Source organism: Siphateles boraxobius, unplaced genomic scaffold (assembly GCF_051911475.1).
Source record: "Siphateles boraxobius isolate OS27281-9 unplaced genomic scaffold, OSU_SipBor_1 6, whole genome shotgun sequence".
NCBI lineage: Eukaryota > Metazoa > Chordata > Actinopteri > Cypriniformes > Leuciscidae > Siphateles > Siphateles boraxobius.
In genome coordinates, this window is record NW_027509186.1 from 25,442,759 (window position 1) to 25,465,485 (window position 22,727).

A 22,727-nucleotide genomic window follows, 5' to 3' on the forward strand; every position below is an offset into this window, starting at 1 on the left:
CACCCATACAAGTGTACCATCTTTGTATATCGAAAGTCTTTGGCTTAACTTTGTTCCCACCAGAGTAAATAAAACAGTACTTCCTGACTGAATCAGCTAATCAGTTGAGTGAATGATTCAATGACTCATTCATAAGTCGCTTATTTCGCTCCTGAATGAATCAGCACAGTTTCAGAATGAATCATGCAGATTCATGACTTATATAGTTACCTACAGGTGTTAGTTAGTTAGTAAGTAAGTTAGTTAGTTAGTTAGTTAGTTAGTTAGTTAGTTAGTTAGTTAGTTAGTTAGTTAGTTAGTTAGTTAGTTAGTTAGTTAGTTAGTTAGTTAGTTAGTTAGTTAGTTAGTTAGTTAGTTAGTTAGTTAGTTAGTTAGTTAGTTAGTTAGTTTGTTAGTTTGTTAGTTAGTTAGTTAGTTAGTTAGTTAGTTAGTTAGTTAGTTAGTCGATGTAACTTGTGGATTTGTGGAGTTATGCTGAGTTCACACTGAACAATTTTAAGCCCGATCTTCGCTTGCCGACAGGAAATGTCAGACAAATGCCCGAAATCATAGGCAAATCGGTGCTCGTTCACGTGAGTGACAATCACGCAGTGTGATTTATCAAAGACACAATCTGAGAGAATTGCCGACGAGTCTTAGTTTTGCTGACCAGACAGAAGTTGTCAGCGATTCTTTCTTGAGTAAAGTCATGCAGTGTGAAACCCCCTGTCACCGATCCATCGTGCAGTGTGAACATACCAGCAACTGAATGTTACCCCAGATAGTCGTGCAGTGTGAAAAGAACAGTGACCCGACTACTTTGAAAATCGTGCAGTGTGAATTTGGCATTAGTCTATCTGATTATGTCTGATTATTTTTTCCTAAGAAATAATAATATAAATGCCAAACTTAAGGACTTGTTTTTAAGATTTTTTTTTTTAAAATAAGGCTTGACTCAAAGTTTTTGACCCACAAAATATATCAAAATTAATTTTAATTCAAAAATGTTTTAAAGTCAAACTGCATTTTTTATATATTTCTGAATAAATTATTAGATAATAAATGAGCGTCATGTCACTAACCGAAAAAACACTCATTGCTTGCTACATGTGTTCATTAAACAATCAAATGAGCCAGAGAGATTTTAAATATTGTAAAATTCAACATCCAACATATGAATCATGATCAGAAGCGCAAACAGCAGTCGCATTTAAAACTCCAGAACAAAAGAGCGAGAGCTCTCTTTAACGGTTGTCGTATATGATTTTAGGTTAAAGCAAAGTGTGGTCGACAGCAGCGTTCTCTATGAGTGAAAATGGCACTGAAGCGGTGTCAGAAAGGATTACGCACGGGAGAACTCGCCCTTGGTGGCCAGCGACCTTCAGGAAGGGCGGGGAGAGAGAGACGCGCCTGATGTTCAGGAGAACGACGTGCACGTAAAAGCCTTTGGGCTCAGACGGGAAAGGTGGAGGGTACAGCCATCACCGCCATTCTGCGTTTTTCGCACCATCTCAAAGGTGTATTTGACGAGATAAATGTTGAGCATGGTTCATGAGTACCTTTTAGAGCTTGTCTGTGCTTCCCCTGTGTGGTGTTATGAGTCCATTATCATAATTTGATAATTGTGTTCCTCTCAGCTCTTTGGAGGACTATTGCAAAGCCTTGCTAAAGCAATAGAGGTGTAATCGAAGTACAATAAAAGTGTGGTGACAGAGAGTGACACAGAGTGATCAAATGTGGTGAACGTAATAGAGAGTGAGAGAGATGGAAAACAAAATGATGCTTAAATGGACAGCTCGCCAAAAAAATAAAAAGATCACTATCATCATTTACTCATCCTCATGAAGTTCCTTCTTCCTTGGAACACAAAAGGAGTAATTTACTGGAATTTTTCTATGGTACAGTTGGTGACTGAAGCTTTCAATCTTTTTTTTTTTTTTTTAAGAGACAACCGCACCATAAAAATGATCTTAAAATAGTTCATATGATTCATGCAACATATTCCAAGTTTTCTGAAATCATACAATTGATTTTTGTGATGGACAGTGCAAAATATAAGGTTTTCACTGATAATCTTACCATCCAGTGAGCTGGTAACCACCGCAACTGGACTGCCATATAAATCACTTTTAATATAAGTTTTTGCTGTTGTTGTCATTTTGGAGCTTCACAGCATTTTTTTCATTGAACTATCCCTTTAAGTTCACTATAAGTTATTATAGTTAAAATAGTCTCTCTGTTCTTGGCCATGCACTTAACTGAAGAAGCCCTATCAGTTTGTTCTCCCTTTAGAACACACCATTGCCAGTTCTTGATGAAAAGCGTGTGGGAGAGTCGAACATGAATCACACAGTTGGCTGTATTGACAGTGAAAGTGTACGAACATGCTGGATTCTTCCTTATGGTCAATATGTAACCCAATATGCAATCTTTGTTCGAAAGAAACATCTACCTCCACACTTCATTTTAAAATTTTCATCAAAAAATCCTCGTTATGCAGCCTTTTTGCATTTATCGAATGGTGAGCGCCAATTAAATTCTAGAAGGGGCCCAAGCAGGCAGATAGCGCCCTTTCAAACCAATTCTCCAGTGCCGTTCCCAGTTTCAAGGCCCCCCGATCCCCCCAACCCATTCAATTTAATGCATTTCCAATTTTAACCGCATGTACGCAATCTACCAAGCCAGAGAGGTTTTAATAGGCGTTGGGAAGAATTTGCTGGAAGGCAGTGCTGCTCACTATTGCCTGACTTTCATTCCATGGCCCTTTTCATTCTCCACATGGAGGCGTACACTGAATGAAGGCGACAATAAATGAGCCCAACAAGATGGCTGCAGCTAAAATGGTGCTGTTTGCATGCACTTTCTATCTGAGGCCCTGGTCGGAGGATACAGATTGAAAACAGTATTGAGTGGATGAAGGAGGAATTAAAATACCCTTTAAACTGAGAGAAGAAAATAAGGACTGGGGGTGTGTGAACATGTTTCTGGATTGATAACGAACCGTAAGACAAGAGTGACCCTTTGTTATGAGAAATCATCATCAGCCCGTCTGTCACTATCTGTTCCCATTTATAAACAAAAAAACATCAGTACACACGCTGGATACCATGGAAACAACAGGGCAGGTCTAGAGAATAAAAAAAATGCAAAAAGAAGCGGAGAGCATTAAAATAAAGGAAAAATGGTCCAGAAGAAGCCTTGCATATACAGTATATATAGCTTACTGTCTTTATAAGGTATAAATCACCTTATAAAATCTAAATCCTGTCATTATCTCACCCTCATGTCGTTTAAAACCTATACGATTTTCGTTTAACTTCCAAACACAAATGATAATATTTTTAGAGACAAGTCATTCCTCTAAAACTTAAAAGATCCAAAAAATCTCATTACTACATTATACTACTATATATAAAACGTTGAATGTATAATAATTCAAAGGGGGAATATTTGTGGGTCCTGATAATAAAATAATAATAATAAAGTAATAATAACAAAAACCTTTTTTTATTTTGGCTTAAAATATTGTGATATAGTATCGTATAGTGAGGTCTGTATCGCGATTTGTATCGAATCGTGACATGAGTGTATCGTTACATCCCTATTTTGTACATTAAATTATTAAATATACACTGAACAAAATTATAAATGCAACACTTTTGTTTTTGTGCAACATCCCCCCCCCCCCCCCCCCTTTATTGGCCTTTTATTGGCCTTTTATTGTGGCCAGCCTAAGGCACACCTTTGTAATAATCACGCTGTCTAATCAGCATCTTGATATGCCACACCTGTGAGGTGGATGGATTATCTCGGCAAAGGAAAAGTGCTCACTAACACAGATTTACACAGATTTGTGAACAATATTTGAGAGAAATAGGCCTTTTGTGTACATAGAAAAAGTCTTAATCTTTGAGTTCAGCTCATGAAAAATGGGGGCAAAAACAAAAGTGTTGCATTTATAATTTTGTTCAGTGTACCTGCAATACATTTATGTTGGTACTGTTCTGTTTGCCCTAATTGGGGTTTGCTCTTATATCCGTGTGAGACTGCATGCATGGATGGGAAGGAAGTTCTTGCCCAGAACAGAACCATATAGCAAATCCAAACTGTATGCTATTTGTCAATCATTTTTGATGATAGTGGTCCTGACAAATATTCCATAAAGCAACATATTTGGGCTTACAAAACACACCAACTCCAGACTAAGTTTACTAAACACAGAGTTTTCACCTAAAGTGCAGATAAAGCACACTGTTTGCTGATCTCAAGAAAGACACAAAGAAGTTGTGTCTACTCCGATATCTGTGACGAAAAAGATAGAACCAATCAGTCAGAGAGAACAGGTAGGTCAGAAAAGCGCGTCGTCAGGACAAACACAATTAGGAGAACTGCATGGCAGTGCACTAACACCGGTTTCAAATAAGCCACGGGGCGGTGCGCCTTGAAATAAATGACGCTTGTGGGACGTTGCACCCATGTGATTAGGCACGGCTGACTTTCACACTCCGGATCTGTAATTAATTCCGATGGACGTTGATAAATTAAGTGAGTTCCCGCACTCAGATCCCCCTGCATTCTAATGCATGAAGCTTATTGTACAATAGACACCTGCATTCATCAAGGGCAATGGGAGATGACATTGGTATAAACACTCAAGGGTGTCTCATGGCTGGCATGTGATCTATGCAGTTACATGGACATTACCATATCAGATTAGAATGGCATGCTTCACATTAATTATTAGAGTTTATTTGAGTAAAAATGCAATCAGGTTAAATGGATTGATTGTAATCGAGTGTGCTACTTTGTAATTTTTTGCTGTTGTGAAATGATTATACGCTTCATACCAATGAAACAAGGAGAAAAATAGAAGTCAAATCTATCAAAAGTGTTTAAAGAGCAGAATGGCAAATGACAAATTTATCTCTTTTAAATTCATTATTTGGTCTTAAATTCTAAAATAACATACTTAATATGTGTATTATGGTAATCTACTGGAAGATGGCACTTGCTAGTTGTTTTTTTGGCTATGTTCAAAATGGAATACTAGATGACTATTTACTGAATACTTTGCAGTACACACTGTATATTTTACATTAAATAAATATGCACTAAAAACTGTGGAATACAGGCAATAGTCAATTATAAAGATTTCAAACTGAAATGTCATCCAGTCATAGTGTGATACTGCAGTATTCAATAAAGTAAGCTTTGTTGTATACTTAAATATGGAAGGTCATTCCATTACATACATACTGTACATAGAATGGACATTTTCCGTATACACAGCATTATATAGTGGTATGCAATTCTAAATATAGCCATTGAGTCGAGTGTACAACCTATAAAAACACAAGCAACATGGAACCAATATTTTCAACAGTGACAGTTGCAAATAATGATTTTGTGTTGTGTAATTTTGTAAAACAATAATTTAAGCTGTTTCATTTTGTATGTAATTTTTAAATGATTATTTCTAATGGTTTGCTGTATACTTGATAATGCTTATAGAAACATTTATTATTTTATTTTTAATTGTCCTATTGCTCAGAATGTGCTTGTTTTATAAATTGAATTAAAATGGAATAAATGAAAAACATGAAGCAACGTTTATTTACAAGAGAAACATGGGGCTACACTGATTTAATTTGATATTTAATTGTTCATATTTAACTTAATTTAATTTAAGTTATTTGAATAAAACTGTGCTAGTGCAGTATGTTCTGCTGTTGTATCAAAAATTGTGTTTGCGAATCACTAGGGCTGGGATTAAGTACTGAAATTCTGGTTTAGAGACAGACCGTTTGATTTTTGTGTCATTAGAAGATAATTTGCGTTTACATTTGGGAAGATTTGACTTATTTCATGGATACGTTTTGTGAATGATAGCAGTCATAAAACCCTTTCAACTACATTATTGTACATTCATTCATTCATTGTGTTCCCCTTCATGAAACAGCAAAAGGCTCCTGGCGGCTTTGAGGGGAACAGGGAAAATTAGGAGAGTGGCCTTGTTATAACCTCATTCCAGCTAAACCACATTATTCAAATTTAAATGAGTTTAGTACAAATCTCTCCTGGCTGGTTAAGGCCTTTACTTTTTATGTCTTAAATCTACAAAAGATTAAGTCACATTGAAGTATCCCTCTGCAAGGGATAAGATTACTGGAAATGGGAAGAGAGGAAATCCTCTGAAAAACAATGGGATCTCATTTCTACACATCAACTCTTATAAAATTAGTTGTGGGCACAAGCAGCGTCCGGTACAGGCAGCGCTACAAACTGTGTCAGTATAGAGGACAGGGCTCATGAAAACAAGTGACAGGCTATTAATAAAGCTTGACCATTAGTCCTCTAGTTCTGAGTGAGCTGTGGAGGAGGGCAGATGAAATTGTGCTGTCTGAGGTTATTGATCCATGCTATTGAGGAGAATGATACTTCAAACACTGATGTGTGGGGTGAACTGGCTCAAAACCTCAGATGTACAACACTGAGAGCAGCTTTGATCAGAGATCGTTGCAATAACTCCACTCAACATCTAAAAAAGAAAAAAGAAAAAAAAAGATCTGAATATTTAAGGATTTGCATCTTACATCTGGAGGATGAGGACCAAATTGAGAAACACTATAAAATTCCCTCCAAAGTAAATTCTCGGCCTAATACTGAGCACAATTTCACTGCAATATATATATAAAAAAATCCAGATCCCTAAAACACCTTAGGTTTATTGGAAAGAGTATTTTAAGCTAAAAGAAACTGCGCTGGGTGATAAAGTTCTGGTATCATAATAAAAAAGGCTCAAAAGCATGGAGTAATTGAAACAAAAGTTGTATGGCATAATCTTTTACATTCTAAAATATCTTATGGTCATTTACAGTATCATTAAATTTAAACTTTTTAAACGTAGAGGTTCAAACCCATATGATTCCAACATGAAAACAAAGAGTACATTTCTAAGAACATGTCAGATATATTTTTTAACAATTTCATTTGCTTTATCATGAAAACTCTTTTCATTGACCCAATTATGACCAAACAAATTTCTTATAATCAAAAGAAATAAACATTTAGTCCTTGAGAATTCCAAAGTCCAAAAATCTCCTTAAGCAAAGCACTTTGTTAAACTGGCATTTTGAAGGGACCCTGCCAACAGACTTCTGGGTGTTTAACTGTCCAGGTTGACAAATGCATCCAAATCAATCTAAGCTATCAGCTCAGACAGGCTGGAGACCAAACTATATTTATTGAACTGTACAGTGGACCCACTTAATCCAGAGCCGTTGAGAGTATCGACCCTCTGTCAATATCCATGTGCCACCCATGGTTCTGAAGACGACTTATGGATCCCCCTCACTCCACTGGATAGCTACTTGAGTTTTGACCCTCTAACTGCTCACGGTGCTTTTTAAGCATCCAATCCATATCGCCATATCAACCCATGGATTGCATTGATGGTTTCTGCGCATACTAGGGAATATCTGTGGGTCTATTTAGGCAAGAACTCTCCAGACTCGGGATGCGTTATCACTGCACTGATGAGTCAGCATGAAGGGGCGACAGCACAGTTAAAAAGAGTAAATCGCTCAGGCAGCTCGGAGATGCTAACCATAATAAGCCAAGCGTTTGGCAGAAGAGCCAAGAATGAATAATACAAAAGCAGAAATCTACAAACTGTGAAGCAGATAACTCCATCCATCTGAATGTCAGCTGCTTCATTCCTCATGAAATGGCCACATGGTTGATATTTAAATCGCAACTTCAATGTTACGACAGACAGAAAATCTGTAGCTGACTGAAATGTGTCAAAGTACAACAGTAATTTCTCTCCGGATTTAACACATTCTTTATTACAGAGGAAGTTCAACCACAAATTACAATTCTGTCATCATTTCATTTTGGTACATATGTCATACCAGACCTGTAACTTTCTTCTGCAGATCACAAAAGATAGTTAGAAATGTTTCAAATGTATTTATCCTTTTATATCCTTTACACTGTGATTTAAAACATAATATAATAACTAATGTTTCTGTAGTAAAGTAGTTACCAGGGACTTGTTCAAATTCTGCACTGTTGTTTCTTAGTTTAGAGGTGGACAGTGGAGGCTCCAGGTTTTTTTTTGTTTTTGTTGGGGGTTAGCTGAAATTTCTGATGAAGCTATAGCCCCGGAAAGCCCCTGCCCAAGTGCCGCCACTGTAGGTGAATATTCACTTAAAACTGGCTTATTTTTTCCATTATGTAGGTGGGATGACAAACAGGTCACACAATTCTAGAGGAAAGGAGATGAAAATAGCTTGGCAATCAACACCTTAAATGGCCGTATAAGTAACAGGAAAAAAAAACGCTGTGAGATGTTTCTCAAGCAATAAGAGATAAATGTACATGCAGTTGCACTTTTTAGTGTGGAGTTTCAAGCAATTAGTGAAATCAATGTGCTATCTGCACAGATACAAGGTGATGAGAATGAGTCTTATTATAAGCTGAAGTGTTTAATTTTTTTGAAGTTAAAACACTTCATTCTCTAATCATGGCTTAATGTGCAAAGATGAAAAGTATAAACAATGTGACGCTATCAAAACATTCTGTTTGTTTATGCATCAATCAGCCTGACCCAGTAGCAGGGGCTCAATCAATGGCACAAGTTTAAGGCAATGTGTTTTCTGTGTTTACAGAAAGAAGCAGTCAAGCAACAGGAGGTGACAGTAACTGTAAGTGTTTTGTATCTTTTTCTCACGAGCTGAAATCTCGTTGGTGAAGTCTCGTTTGTTCAAGTTGTTTTTCAACCAGTTCTCTTCCTTTCTTACACTGAACAACCTCCTGGACAACAACCAGTCTGGTTTCAAAAGCAGACACTCACTGCCCTGCTCTCTGTAATTTAAGCTTTGAGACTGGCAAGAGCAGCTTCCAAATCCTCAGTTCTCATTGTAGCAAATTAGCTCTAAAGAAATATTAATAATCAATCATAACTTGTTATAATTGATTATGAATATTTGATTCAGTTAATATAATTAACTTAATGTAGTAAAGTTAATATTACAATCAATCAACCTGTTTGTCCCCTGAACACTCAGTGTTAATTGTTTTTTAATTCTAAGAAATGTTTATTTCCGGGGAAGGGAAATGTCATCCTTACTGTACAGTACTACTAAGAGCCTGTAGTTAAAATTTAAATCGTAAAATAAACTTTGTTGCAAGCAGAGAATCAGAAACAAATACATATTGTGCACAAGTTTAATTAACTAAATCACAAACACATAACTAACATAAAAACAATTACACTTACATGGGTAGATGGTAAATGACAGAATAAAACCGGATACTCAGATATATATAACAAACACACACTGCATTCTAAGAGAAGGTGATGTACACTAAAGTGTGTGTCATTAAATGAGGATTAATTAGATAGGAGACACGATACAGGTTGGGTTACACTGACCATTGCTTGTATAATAAAATACATACTGTTGTATCAACGACATAATAGTACACAAGACAGTAAATCATTCACACAGTGTCCTGGCATGCATGTTCACTTATAGATCAGTTCATCCATAAATTGATGCAAAATCTGTTTTAAGGGCTTTGGGTCTGTTATATGGCCTCTGCTTTTTCCACGCGACCCCCTTTTTAACAGAAATAAAGCTAACTTATCTGATCGTAGTCAAGGTCACCAAGACCCTTCTTGCCCTTGTTGGGGGGATGGGACCATAGATCCCAGAGTGAGTTTTAAAGATTTTTGTCTGATTTGTCTCAGTCGTTACATCATCCTGCTGGATCTGTCTGCTGTCTTTGACACAGTTAACCACCAGATCCTTCTGTCAGTCCTAAAGACGAAGGGCATCTCGGGAACTACACTCCAATGGTTCAAGTCTTACCTCTCAGGTAGGTCCTTTAGGGTGTCGTGGAGAGGTGAGGTGTCTAAAACCCAACATCTAGCTACTGGTGTGCCTCAGAGCTCAGTGCTTGGATCACTTCTCTTCTCCATCTACATGACATCACTAGGATCTGTAATTCTGAAACAGGGCTTTTTCTATCACTGCTATACGCTGATGACACACAACTCTACCTCTCATTCCAGCCTGATGATCCTTCATTTCTGGCTGAATGAAGGACCACCACCTTCAACTAAACCTTGCGAAGACAGAGTTGCTTGTGGTCCCCGCCAACCCAACACTACACCACAACTTCTCCATTCAGCTAGGTTCGTCATCTATAACTCCATCAAGGTCAGCCAGGAACTTTGGAGTTGTGATTGATGATCAATTGAACTTTACAGACCACATTGCTAGAACTGCCCAGTCCTGCAGATTTGCCTTGTACAACATTAGGAGGATCAGGCCCTCCCTATCAGAGCATGCAGACAACTCTTTGTCCAAGCTCTTGCTCTATCCAGACTGGACTATTGTAATGTTCTCCTGGTAGGTCTTCCAGCTTGCACTATCAAACCTCTGCAACTGATCCAAAATGCTGCAGCTGAAGGCCGAGCCGAAGAAAGACGAAAAGAGCACACATCACTCTTCTCCTCACAAAACTGCACTGGTTGCCAGTTGCCGCTCGCATCAAATTCAAGTCACTGACTTTTGCCTACAGAACATCCACTGGCTCTGCTCCATTTAACCTAAACTCATTACTTCAGACTTACGTGCCATGGCGAAACTTTCACTCTGCAAGTGAATGCTGTCTTGTGGTGCCATCTCAAAGAGGCACAAAATCTCTTTCTCTGACCTTTTCCTGGTCTGTTCCATACTGGTGGAATGATCTGCCTAACTCAACCAGAGCTGCTGAGTTCGTGGCCATTTTCAAGAAACGGCTGAAGACGCATCTTTTTCGGCAACACCTGATCCATTAATACAAACACTTTATCATCTATTTTATGTCTATTATCTTTTAAAAAAAAATACACGTACTGCGTTAGATTAAAATGGAAAGGGTCATAGCACTTGCATATTGTTGTCCTATTGTTAGTTTCACTGCTTCTATTGTTCTCATTTGGAAGTCGCTTTGGTTAAAAGCGTCTGCTAAATGAATAAATGTAAATGTAATAAATGTTTGCTCGACCAATAGCAGATGGCCGGTGTGTTTGAAGAAAACATGTGAGAATGTTTTACGTAAGAGTGGGCACTGCATTTTTAACTTAAATGTGCAAGGCTTCCTGATGTTGCAAACTGAAATTTTATTTATAATACTTTGTTATTCTTCTGGTTATTTACCTATAGCTGGAATATGAATCGGAAATCTTGCACAGGAAATAGCTTCTTTCCGCGTTAAAAAATAAGGTGGATAGCTCGAAGCTCAAGCTGTTAGCCTGCGCTCCTTAGCACCCCAAGATTCAGACTCATTAAATTTCCAATGTGCCATCTTGCTCTCTTATTAACTTGGTAATTGTTTACAAGCAGTGTAATACCCAGAGTCATGGCAACTGTCATGGATGAGTGGACAAAAGTGATCTCCGAGCACCAGGCTGCCATACTAAACATCTACTCTCTGTCCAAAACAGAATTTAGAATGAGGACAAGCTATTTTTCTGCTCAGCCCTAGTAGACAAGATAAGTTTTGCTTGCGGGCAACATCAGTGTAAAGATCATTACATTAAACTGTACATTCAGGCACTAATACATTAGGACCTGAATTTAAGACACTTGAAAAGAATAGCTTTTTTTCAGTTTGTTCTCATTAGGGTACATTTAGCTGTAATGCCAAGCAACTAATGGAGCGTTTTACAATGTATTTTTTCTTATAGTGATCATGTCTCCTGTTCCATCTAAGGAAGAAGCTTAAAGTTGAACATATGGAAACTGTACAGACACCAAAGATGTCGAAAGTAACATGATACCAAGTCAACAACATAAATAAAATAAACATTTCCTGGTCCCCATCCAATTCCACTGAATAAAAGCAGCATTCCATTAAATCTCTCCTTTTGTTCAATGCAAGAAAAAAATACATTTTTAGTGTAATTTTTTTTGCTTTGCATTTCATTAGACTTATTTGATTACAAATCTTCAAATTCATGATGTTTACTTGAATAATTAATACTGGTGTAGGATACTTGAACTTGCACAAGCACTGTTTACCTCAGTTGTATCTGTTTAATAGTTTTTAATTTTTTTGCTTGTTATTTCCTTTATATAATTTGTTATTGAACATTGCCTGTTTACTTGAATAATTAATTGAAAAAACCTGAGGAAACTTTTATTTAATTGAGAAATATTTAAAGACGAAATGCCATTGTTGTGTGCCATTGTTAATTTAATTTGTTAATATATGAATATTTAACTTTGTAAATCAATTAAGTTCTCAATAGCATATCAGTTTGTGCTGTGAAATTATCAAGAATTGTGAAATTTCACTGGTACTGGTATTTTGACAATGCCAAAAGATATTATTTACCAAATAACAGGAATCATCTGTGGCGAATAATTGGGTCAAATGAGATCAAACTCAACTTCCATCAAGAAATGTATCCTCAAAAAAAGGATGTTTTGAAGTGGCACTACACATATGATATTTGAACTCCAATAAAAGCGAGCACCTTACAGCTGCTGTACTACTGACTCATCTCCATCACCGTAGGAGATTTCATAGGATGTAGCTCTCGGGGGATATTGAGTCTAAAGTTCAGTATGTGGGTATTAAAGGAAGAGTGAGCCACGACCTGAGCTCCCTCCACTGAGCTCAGACTGATGAGGGTTTAGCCATTTGGCCTGGATCAGCAGGTCACGTCTGTACGGGTGATGAGCCCTCTGCCCAGCACAGCCCTCAACATGCAAGGTCAGCAACTACCCACCAACACTAATACTTGATTCCCAGAGGACTCCAGCAGGAGAAGGCCACGTCCATGGTGCATGAGCAGGAAGCGAAAATGGCATGATGGGCGCAATCTAAAGAGCAAATCTCTTTCTATCTTCCTTGAGTGCATGATGGAAATGACCTAAATGCAGTTTAACCTTCCTGATGGCCGAGATCTTCATGAGGTCTCAACTGGATTGTACGGCATTCAGAAAGGCTTCTGGATCAGAGGAAGGATTAAGCAGGACCGATCAAATCAATTAAGCCATAAGACCATGGCAAATGCAATTGTCTGAATTAAACATTATTTTTGTCTATCAGCAGAAGGATGGGGCTGCTTTAATTAAGTTAAGAGTTACTTGAGAGACAGTTTAACAGGAGGGCATTAAAGAATACCGTAAACAAACAAAAGGAGTGGACAGATAATCCATAAGCAATTAATTAGGGGAGGAACTGTGTGGCTTCCGCACATATCAGTCACATTGAATAATTGCTGGAAAAGAGAGAGATATTTATACACTGTCCCGGGTTAACAAGTCTGTTCAAGGAGAGGAGGAATGAGATGAGACACAAGGCTCCCCTCCCTCTCACCGTCCTTTTTTCCCTACCAACTTAGAGCAGTTGTGCAAGATGGTTGACAGTGATTTGGTATGCGCAATCTTTACTTTTCAAGATATATTAGCCAAACCATCTGGAAGGTCAGAGATGTAATGGCTATTGTATATTTTATGAAGGAGGCTGCAGTTAATTATACGGATGAAGGTGATTTTTGTTCCAAACCCTAGTGAGCTTCCATGCTGTCTATACGGTCTACACAGGCAGCATCCTAACCAAAATGGAGAAATTGGCTTGTGGACTTTATGTGACAAAAGAGAAAAACTCAGCACAAACTAATATACTGAAATTAAAATGAAATAATAAGAAAAAAGAAAATAGTCCTGTTAATATTTAGCAAGTTAGGCGCACTTTTAGGGGTCGAATTTTAACAGGACATAATTATTTTGTAACAACACTCTTCACTACTGATTAAAATACAGTTATACTGTTTGTAGAATTTACATTTCCTGACTCTATTTACCATCTTAATAAATAAAAAAAATTAAAAAAGAAAACCAAACAAATTAATTATTACTAAATGAATGCAAAGTTCTGTCATGAAACTCGAGATAAAGCTGGCTGATAGGTCCTTAACTCAACCTGCTTACAATCACACCATTCTCTATATGACACAGCTGATTGGTTCCTGCTGAATCAGTAGCCAATGAGCTCGCTGCTCAACCTTCAAATATTTTGTCAGCATTGCTGTACAAGTTGCAACGCACTTTCCGAAACCCTCCACCTTCCCCAGCTCCACCTGTCTAGATCTGCTATTGGTAATTCATGTACGCTATATTGTACAGCAGTAGCAGCGTGTCTTACTTGCTCACAACAGTGTGTCATGTATGTATTGGCAGTAGCAAGTTCGTGTACTCTGCAGCAGTAATAAGCAACAGCAGCACCAATAACCAACAGCAGCAACATCAGAGCCAAGACCAAACAGATCAACATTGTCATATCCAGCATGCAAAACACTCAGAGTTGTCGTGACAGAAATTAATTAATTAATGAGCTTATTGCAATGGATTTGGGCATTGTTCATGAAGTACACATGCAATTATTTTGATCAAAATAATGGTAGCACTTTATTTTACAGTCCTGTTTCCATGTACATACTATTTACTTATTATAGTTATTACAATAACTGGGTAATAACTAGGTACTAACCCTGAACCTACCCGTAAACCTAACCTTAACCCATGTAGTTAACTTATATAAACCAGTACTTTCTTAGGTTAGTACACTGTAAGTACACGTAAGTGCACGTACTTTAAAATAAAGTGCAACCAAAATAACTTATAGTACCGCATATTTTACCAACATCTGGAACAGACTTCAATTCAGCAGTATGTCTAAAAGAAAATGTTGTCCAGGTAGGCAGATAACTGGGGTCCAAAACAAAACCCAAACCATTCAAATACATCAGCCATTTCTGTCAGTTTATGTACGAACAGCGGCTGCATTTATATGTGACCTTTATTCTAAAGACTCCATAAAGCTGAGGGTAGTAATTTTTCCGATGTTAAAAATGAAATGAATATGCCCTTTCAATATATTCAGAGATAACTATAAGAAAGGTGTTTGCAGGTTGATTTCTGACAAGCGTAACACTGTCTCTTTGGTGCTAATCAAACATTTCCGTGTTGGACAGCAACACTGAATCAACCAACGGGGTGAGTTTGGGGCGAAGGCTGAGCGTTTGTTCAACCAATGCCTGACAGAGAAAGATTGTTCGCAAAACCTGTGTAAAAACAATCATTATTTTTGCAATTCTGTTTATTGCTGGAGGCACAGAAATTACACACTTAACCTTTCAAGAATAAAAGAGCAGAACTGGATTACCACAGTAATTTAGATCATTTCCAGAGACTGGGTCAATAACAAAAGCACAGTGTGATGAATTTACCTGAATTTCCACACCATAGCCCATGTAGACTGTCACGGTGTATGTGCAGTCCAGATTGGTATTGTACCAACTCCTGGCTTGCTGTGGCGTCTCTATGTAGCCTCCCGGCGATGTGAAATTGGTGCTGCATGGAGCTGCATTAGAAAAGGTAGAAGGACAGAGAAAGTGTGAGCCTTTCAACAGAGGCGAGCCTTTTCTCATTCTCTCCACCTCACATCATTGCATTGTCTCCCATCTTTAATTGTCTTTCAAGGTTTTCTCATCTTCTGTCAGGATCAACAGGGTCAGTTTTCCTGCTCTGCTGTGAAGGAGAATGCAGACAATTCTAGTGAAATGGCAGCTGAGCGAATATTTTCTGGTAGCCTTGAGGTCTTTCTGCTCTGTCGGCTCCTTTATCTCCCTCAAGAGTAAAGAGCTGCTGGTCACAAGATATGTTCTCACTCCATATAAATTCATACTCTTGGCTTAGTTATTAGGGATGTGCAAAATTACATATTTTCATATTTGAATTGTCAGATGATTGTCTGAACAACTAGTCGGCTAGCGGTCTCAAGGAAGCCCTGTATAATTGAACTGCATCACTTCCAACAGCCCAATCAGATCAAAGTTTCTTATTATATGGACACTTATACATAACTAAATAGGTGAAACAACTTAGGGATACACTTTTATAAAAAAATTTGACCTATATTGATAAGCGAATAGATATTAAAATTGTATACTGTTTTGTCTAAAGAGAACAGTAAAAACAAAAATCAAAGTTGTTTTAAATGATAAAAGTGAATTTAGGTATCACAACATTATAATGTAGTGTGTTGTGTTTTTAAATATTGATATGATCATACATTATTAAATATCCAATATTGGATGATACCAATTAATTATTAAAAAAACAATCTCTAATATCCACCAATAATCAATATGGTATCTATATATCTATCTATCTATCTATCTATCTATCTATCTATCTATCTATCTATCTATCTATCTATAAATATATATATCGCACATTTATATTAATAGATAAAACAAACTTATTGAGTGCTCAAACTTATTGATGTCAGGGGGCACTGAAATGAAATTACTGAAATTAATTAATAATTAAATAAAAAGTTGAATATACATATATAAAACACAAATTAATATTCATTTTCAATGACACATTCCTTTGCTTTAAAAAATACTTTCATACATAATATCATATGGTTTGCAGATTGTTCTGTGATTTTAAAGGGACAAAACAAGATTGAAAACACAATTAAAAAGCAATTATTGTAAACATTATGGTCGATAGCTTATGTTTTTTCTGGCCCTGCACAATACTATCAAAGTCATAGTAAGAAAGGTGTCAAATAGAGTGGCACAAAATCACTTATCCAGTTGCAACTTTAAACCCACATCTTTAGGCACAAGCAGGGCAAGTAAAACTGTGAAGAGCCCTGAATCAGGCATTAGAAAACTGTGAGAAATATATGTAAATCTTAGTCACGCTGATCGTGTGAATGGTACCTGGCGTCTGCATGGTCGTAATAACCGTTGTAGTGATGATGGTGGAGGTGGTGGTCTCATCATCCAAAGCCCCAGGCATTGATGATGCTTTTACAGCAACATCACTTCCTGGAGTGCCATGTATCTTGATCATCGAGGACTTTTCTTTGTCTGTTTTCACCGGGATAGGCTCGTTGTTTAAGGTCGTAGTGTCATCACCTGTATCTAACTTTTTGGAAGCAGGCGGTGTGGATGTGTGTGCATCAGTAGTGGTCAGTGACGCTACGGTCATGGATATCGGTGGTTCCTTTGTGCTTCTCCTCTGAGTTTCTGCTGAAGGTTTGTGTTGGATGTTGGGCACGTGTGGCTGGGTGAGGGCAGCGGCCGATGGAGCCAGTGTGGTGGTTCTGGGAGCTGCTACATCAGAGAATGGAGGCATGTCCTCGTGTGGGACCAGCGGTGTGGACAGATCCTGGAGGATATGGGAACTAGAGGATGGCACTGTGGGATGGTGAGCTGCGCCTCCGCTGTCCTGAAAATACTGCTCGTGGCTTTGGCCTCGGGGGTCGTAAGGCGGGTAGGGCTTAAAAGGTGGATGGTGGTCGAGGCCACGGTAAGGAGGAGCGGTTGTGAAATGGGGCAGGTCTCTGTCTGTGTCCTGTGTAGTGTGATATGGGTTAGACCCGTCCTCTGCTTCCAGCTGACCTCCTCTTTGGGTGACTGGTAACCTCCCATTCATAAAAGAACCTAGAGGAGGGATTCAATAAAAGCAGAGCTCAGTATGAAACATACAGTAAGTTTAGAACAGTGTTAACCTCATCAAAAACAAAACTTCTGATGAATATGTACATTGTTAAGGATTTTTTGATCAGATTACATTATGAAGTCAGTGATAAAGTAATGAAACAATCCAAAACAATGAATCAATGATTATGGGGGGGGATGAAATATGAAATGTGTAACATATTGTAAAGTGTTTCTCGTTTGACTATATATTTCCTTCATGTTCATGTTGTTACAAATAATACTTAGTGAAAGTGAAATGTGCATTTAACTGTCTGAAAACCAATAGAACATTTTAAAATTATAGCTATAAAATATATATTTTATAAAAAGAAACACGCAAACAACAAACTTATGAGCACTCATAATTTTCTGTATGTTCTTTTATAATAAATAAAAGCATGTGAAACAAATTATGTTGCAAATTGTTGCAAATTATGTTTCAACCAGAAATGTCGATAAAGATGCCAGAATTCTGATGTGTACCTCTATATTTATGTTTTAATTTTACCTAATGTTTAATCCAAATAAAACTGAAATTAATAAATATGCCATGAAAAATTCAACTGACTTAATTTAAAGGGAATTTTCATCAAACAATTCAAATAAAAATATTTAAAAACAGTGGGTTAGAACTACAATAATAACTTGTTCAAACAACTATAGTCCCTTTTAACATATTTCAAAGGCAGCCACCCTCCTTTGTGTAAAGCCTTGCAACTAATTTTCTGTCTCTACCACCCAAGGAGAGGAGGACTGTGTGCTATATGGCATGTGACGCTTTCTGATTCAGCCATACGCAATTGCAAAGCATTCAAACTGTGGGGTCAGAACCCTCAGAACATTAACAAAATGGAAAAGTATCCACTAAATGGATTATGATTGTAGACGCTTTGAAAATGCCACGGAGCGTGTGGAGAAAAAAAAAGATAAACTCCTTTGCCATAATTGTTCATTTGAATGCTCTCTCTCCTCCCCAAGCCAATTAATGAATGCACACCTTAATCAGGCGGCACGTGGAAATGAGTGGATTTGAGAAGTGTGGCGGTGAAAATGGATCTCCCCCACCTGCACCTGGTGAGATGTAATCAGTCGGACTTCAGGAGGGGAAACTTTTGATTTCACAACGCTTCATTTGCACCCTAATGACTCTCTTTCTGTTTCACGACTTAATAATAACAATCTGCTTCCAACAATGGAGCACGGTGTATATGAAGAGCTTTCCTATGAAGGGAAGGGAAAGGATGACATCTCAAACTGAACAGAACTGACGGGCTATTTCCCCCCCTATCCTATGAAGTGTCAGAAGCAAAAGATACACATCGTTTCGTAGAGCGGTGATGTGTGTTTTATGAGAGATTGACTTTGCTTTGAGGGTAAAAATCATATCGACATCTAACGCATTACTCACGTCCACGCAAAAAAAAAAAATGACACATGAGAGACAAAGCAAAGGGCAGGAATTCCTCAATTCCTGTCATATATTTAGAATTCTGCCATTTGTAGTTCAAACCCCAAAAGCAGATAGGAAGTTTTTGACAAGAACACCTAGATGCAAAAATCATCAGCTCTATATGTCAATCATAGTTTTGGTTCATGTTTTCCTTATTAGCTGTGCGCTTACATGAGTAATTATGAAATCACTGATGTCAAATCTCAAGGTTGTTATATTAGACAGTCTCAATGTAATGAATGTGCCTTATATTATGGGGTGAATTATTATAAATTTCACCCTGAGCACAAACATTTCTGAAAAGAGCCGCTCACAAATTGTTGGGAGTTCTTAACTTAAAAAAGTTTAAAAAAGCTTCACTATGCATATCACACTCAATGTAACAGGGATTTTGCGTCTGAAAAAAAAAAATCAGCATTCTCAACTGCTTCCACGTGAAAAGGCCCATATACCCCCTGCACTTCACATAACCCCAGCAATTCATAGTCCAGCCCCTCTAAAAACTCCAGGCAAGACCAAACAGACGTGGCGCGCTGAGGCAGGAGAGTGTTTGATTTGCTCCATTAGTGCTGGTGGAGTATAAACAGAAGCTCTCAGACTGACTTCACTGTCTGTTCAAAGGTCCCTCAGTGCTGTTCTCTTCAATGGCTGGATTTGACTTTTAAATGACCATCAGCTTGCCTTAGAAGCTTTTTACACAAACCAGCGGGGGAGTGTGGGCTTTGTTTTACCCTCTGTTGCATTTTCTCTTAACTTGCAAATAGGTATGTTCACTGAACTCCTGTTTAAATAGTGCCCTTTAGGCGCGAAACACAACGAAGGAAGAATAACTGCAAATAACAGCTGGAGGGAGAAGTGGGGTGTCTCTCATTTTTATGCAAAAATGTTGCCCTGAGACATCTGTAAAGAAGCACATCATTTAGTAGTCATTATTTATAAGACACTTTTATCCAAAGTGATTTACAGCACAGGTATTACCTCTCTGGAGCAAACTGGTTTCGTTCCTGCTTTCACATACTCCTAAAAATGTTCCTACTTTTGAGGTCACAAGTTGTCCCCGAGTGTTTTTGCAAATTGCATGCACTTTTATATTAGAGCTACAGTAGAAATAGAAGTTTGCCACACATAAATAGCCTAAATAAATACAACTATATATAAATAAATAATATAAAAACTATATTTGTGAATCATATTGGCACCATATAATTTATTATTCATTTCAGTAGGCTCAAAATACAATATATATTTTATTGATATAATACAATATAATTGCATGTCATCTGAATAAACCACCAAACAAACAAATAAATAAATAAATAGTTTGTGTAACTTTGTGAATCAAATCGGCACCACTTTAAATATTTATTCCAAAAGGCCTAAATACATAGATATGAAAGATAGACGATAGTCTTAAAGGTTTATTGCAGGTCTAAAGTTCTCACTTGTCATGTATCACAACTGCTCAGTGTTTTCAACCATATAATGTTTATTTTATGTTATTTAAATACACATATAAAAAAAATGTTTATAGTTTGTAAAATACACATTGATATGGAAGCAGCAATATTAGTCATTTCACATATAATTTGACGACGTGTTTTATTGATATCAGATACACACTGTGCATGTAATTCTAAAGTTATTATTTTTATTATAAACTATAATAACAATTTGTTTCACAGTTCACCGACCCATTACTTTCATGTCTTTTTGTGGCTGCGGTGTGTCATGTGACAAGCATGCGAGGCGATCACTGGACAGGCACACCATCCCCCTAACTGGTGCCCCCTCAAAAATACTAAGTGCATGACGCCCGTCACCATCCAAAACCAGCCTAGACACAGATGGATACTGCTTCATCTCCCAGAGCTCACATACCAGCTGTGTGGTTGGAGGACGGAGAGTTTGACTTTGATACTAAACATTGACGGGCAGCAGGCGGGCACTCTTCTGTGATGTCCTTCCACATGCCACTCAGCAAAACCTTAACTCTTGTTTTTCCTTACCACTGTTTGCATTGATTAAATTATTGCCTCCCTGGAAGGATGTTTTTCTGTCGCTTTAAGTGAGTTTTGATAACAGCTCAGCAAGGAGACCGGTATCGTGTTTTAAGAGAGCGAGACAGATGGTGAGAAAAAGGAGACGGAGACACAGATACAGAGAGAAAACACACAACACAAGCCACAAGCTATAGTGAAAACTACAAAAAAAAGAGAGAAAGACTGTGAGGCAAAGCACTCCCCTCCCTATTGTGTACAGCTAGCATCAATAATGCACCAGGGAAACTAACACAGCACCTCCCTCACAGCTATACGTCTTCAGCCTCCACTGTGGGGAAAGAAACCCTGCAGGAAGAAGCACACTGCCAAGTCTAAATTATGAAAAAGAAAACAAGAGGGAAAACAAATCAAACTGCACTTCTGTCAGAGGAAATAACTACATCTGACATCACTCATTTAAGTTGAACTGCTTAGTTCACGGTACTGGAAATATACATAGTTTAGTGTTTAAGGAGCTTAAATGACTCATCACACCTCTCTATTCATCTACCTTCCAAGTCAAGGTTTCTCCATCTCCTTCCCATTAACAGTCATGCCGTCCTTTTCTTTTATTGTCCTCCATCTCTATCTCTCTCCACCTCCTTCTTTCAGCCAAAGCCAGTCCAACTCGGAGAGACACAAAGGCCGACTGAGTGATGGAGAACCGCCTCAAGAGGAACTTTGATGTTTATCATTGAGCTTTTCAAAGACTGTAACTAAAAATGGGGCTTATCTTGAACAGACTGCAGAATTCTAAATAAACGGAGCTGATTACATTTCCGAGCATTTTCATTCACTGGAGGAACGGTTTGCAGAAAGGCATTTTTTCTTCAAAAAAAAAAAAAATTCTCTACAGGTGATTTTTTTAACCCTATTTTTACTAGGTCAGAATAAAACAATCCGACCATTTATCCAATTATTCCATGCAGGTCTTTGAGAACACCAGGATGGTGGTAACAAAATGCATTCTACAAACTTTAAGTATGCCTAAAATCAATGCGAGTGGTGGTCACAACCCCTTTTACTTCCACAATATGGCATATTTACAAGTGAAACAGGATATTAAATGAGAATATAAAGTGCAAATGAGTGAAAAGTGTGTTTCATATCAGAATGGAGCCAGATTGAATGCAAGTTTGCTAGAACAATGTGTGAATTAAGCTATTAGGGTATTGTTTAACAGTGTAGGACTGTGTGGGCTAAGTGACAGAAATGGAAAGTTGTTTTAGAGCTAAAGCAAGTTATTGCAATTTGATTAATGAGGCACTTACAATGAAAGTAAGCTGGGTCATTTTAAACATGAAAATGCTTTTTCAATAGTGTGCACAGTTAACAATTTAGTGTGAAAAAAATCACTTACAAACCTTTTCTGTGTAAAGTTACACTGCTGTTCAAAAATTTGGGATTGGTAAGATTTCTTTAAAGTTTATGAAAAAAGTCTCTTTTATTGCATTTATTGGATCAAATACAGTAAAAAGAGTACAACACAGTAAAAACAATAATATTATGAAATATTATTCAAATTTAAAATAATTGTTCTAAAAGTGTAATTTATTCCAATGAAGGCAAACACATTTTCAGCAGTGAGCAGTCATTAATCAAGTCTTCAGTTACATTAATCTTCAATCAATATTGAAAAAAAATTGTATTGCTTAATGTTTTTGTGGAAACTGATACTTTTTTCAGGGGT

The 22,727-nt window shown here is 37.4% G+C and overlaps 1 protein-coding gene across 5 annotated transcripts in view; it reads right to left on the reverse strand.

Moving 5' to 3' along the window:
• The window catches only part of sez6b (seizure related 6 homolog b), a 197,198-nt gene that overhangs the window by 86,991 nt on the left and 87,480 nt on the right, over positions 1-22,727 (reverse strand). For all 5 annotated transcript variants that reach the window (XM_077208421.1, XM_077208419.1, XM_077208420.1 and 2 more), the window contains exons 2-3: positions 16,784-17,509; positions 15,275-15,408 (exon numbers count right to left, since the gene is read on the reverse strand). In XM_077208421.1, coding sequence (XP_077064536.1) covers positions 15,275-15,408; positions 16,784-17,509 — 860 coding nt within the window. The remainder of the gene's footprint in view (positions 1-15,274; positions 15,409-16,783; positions 17,510-22,727) is intronic.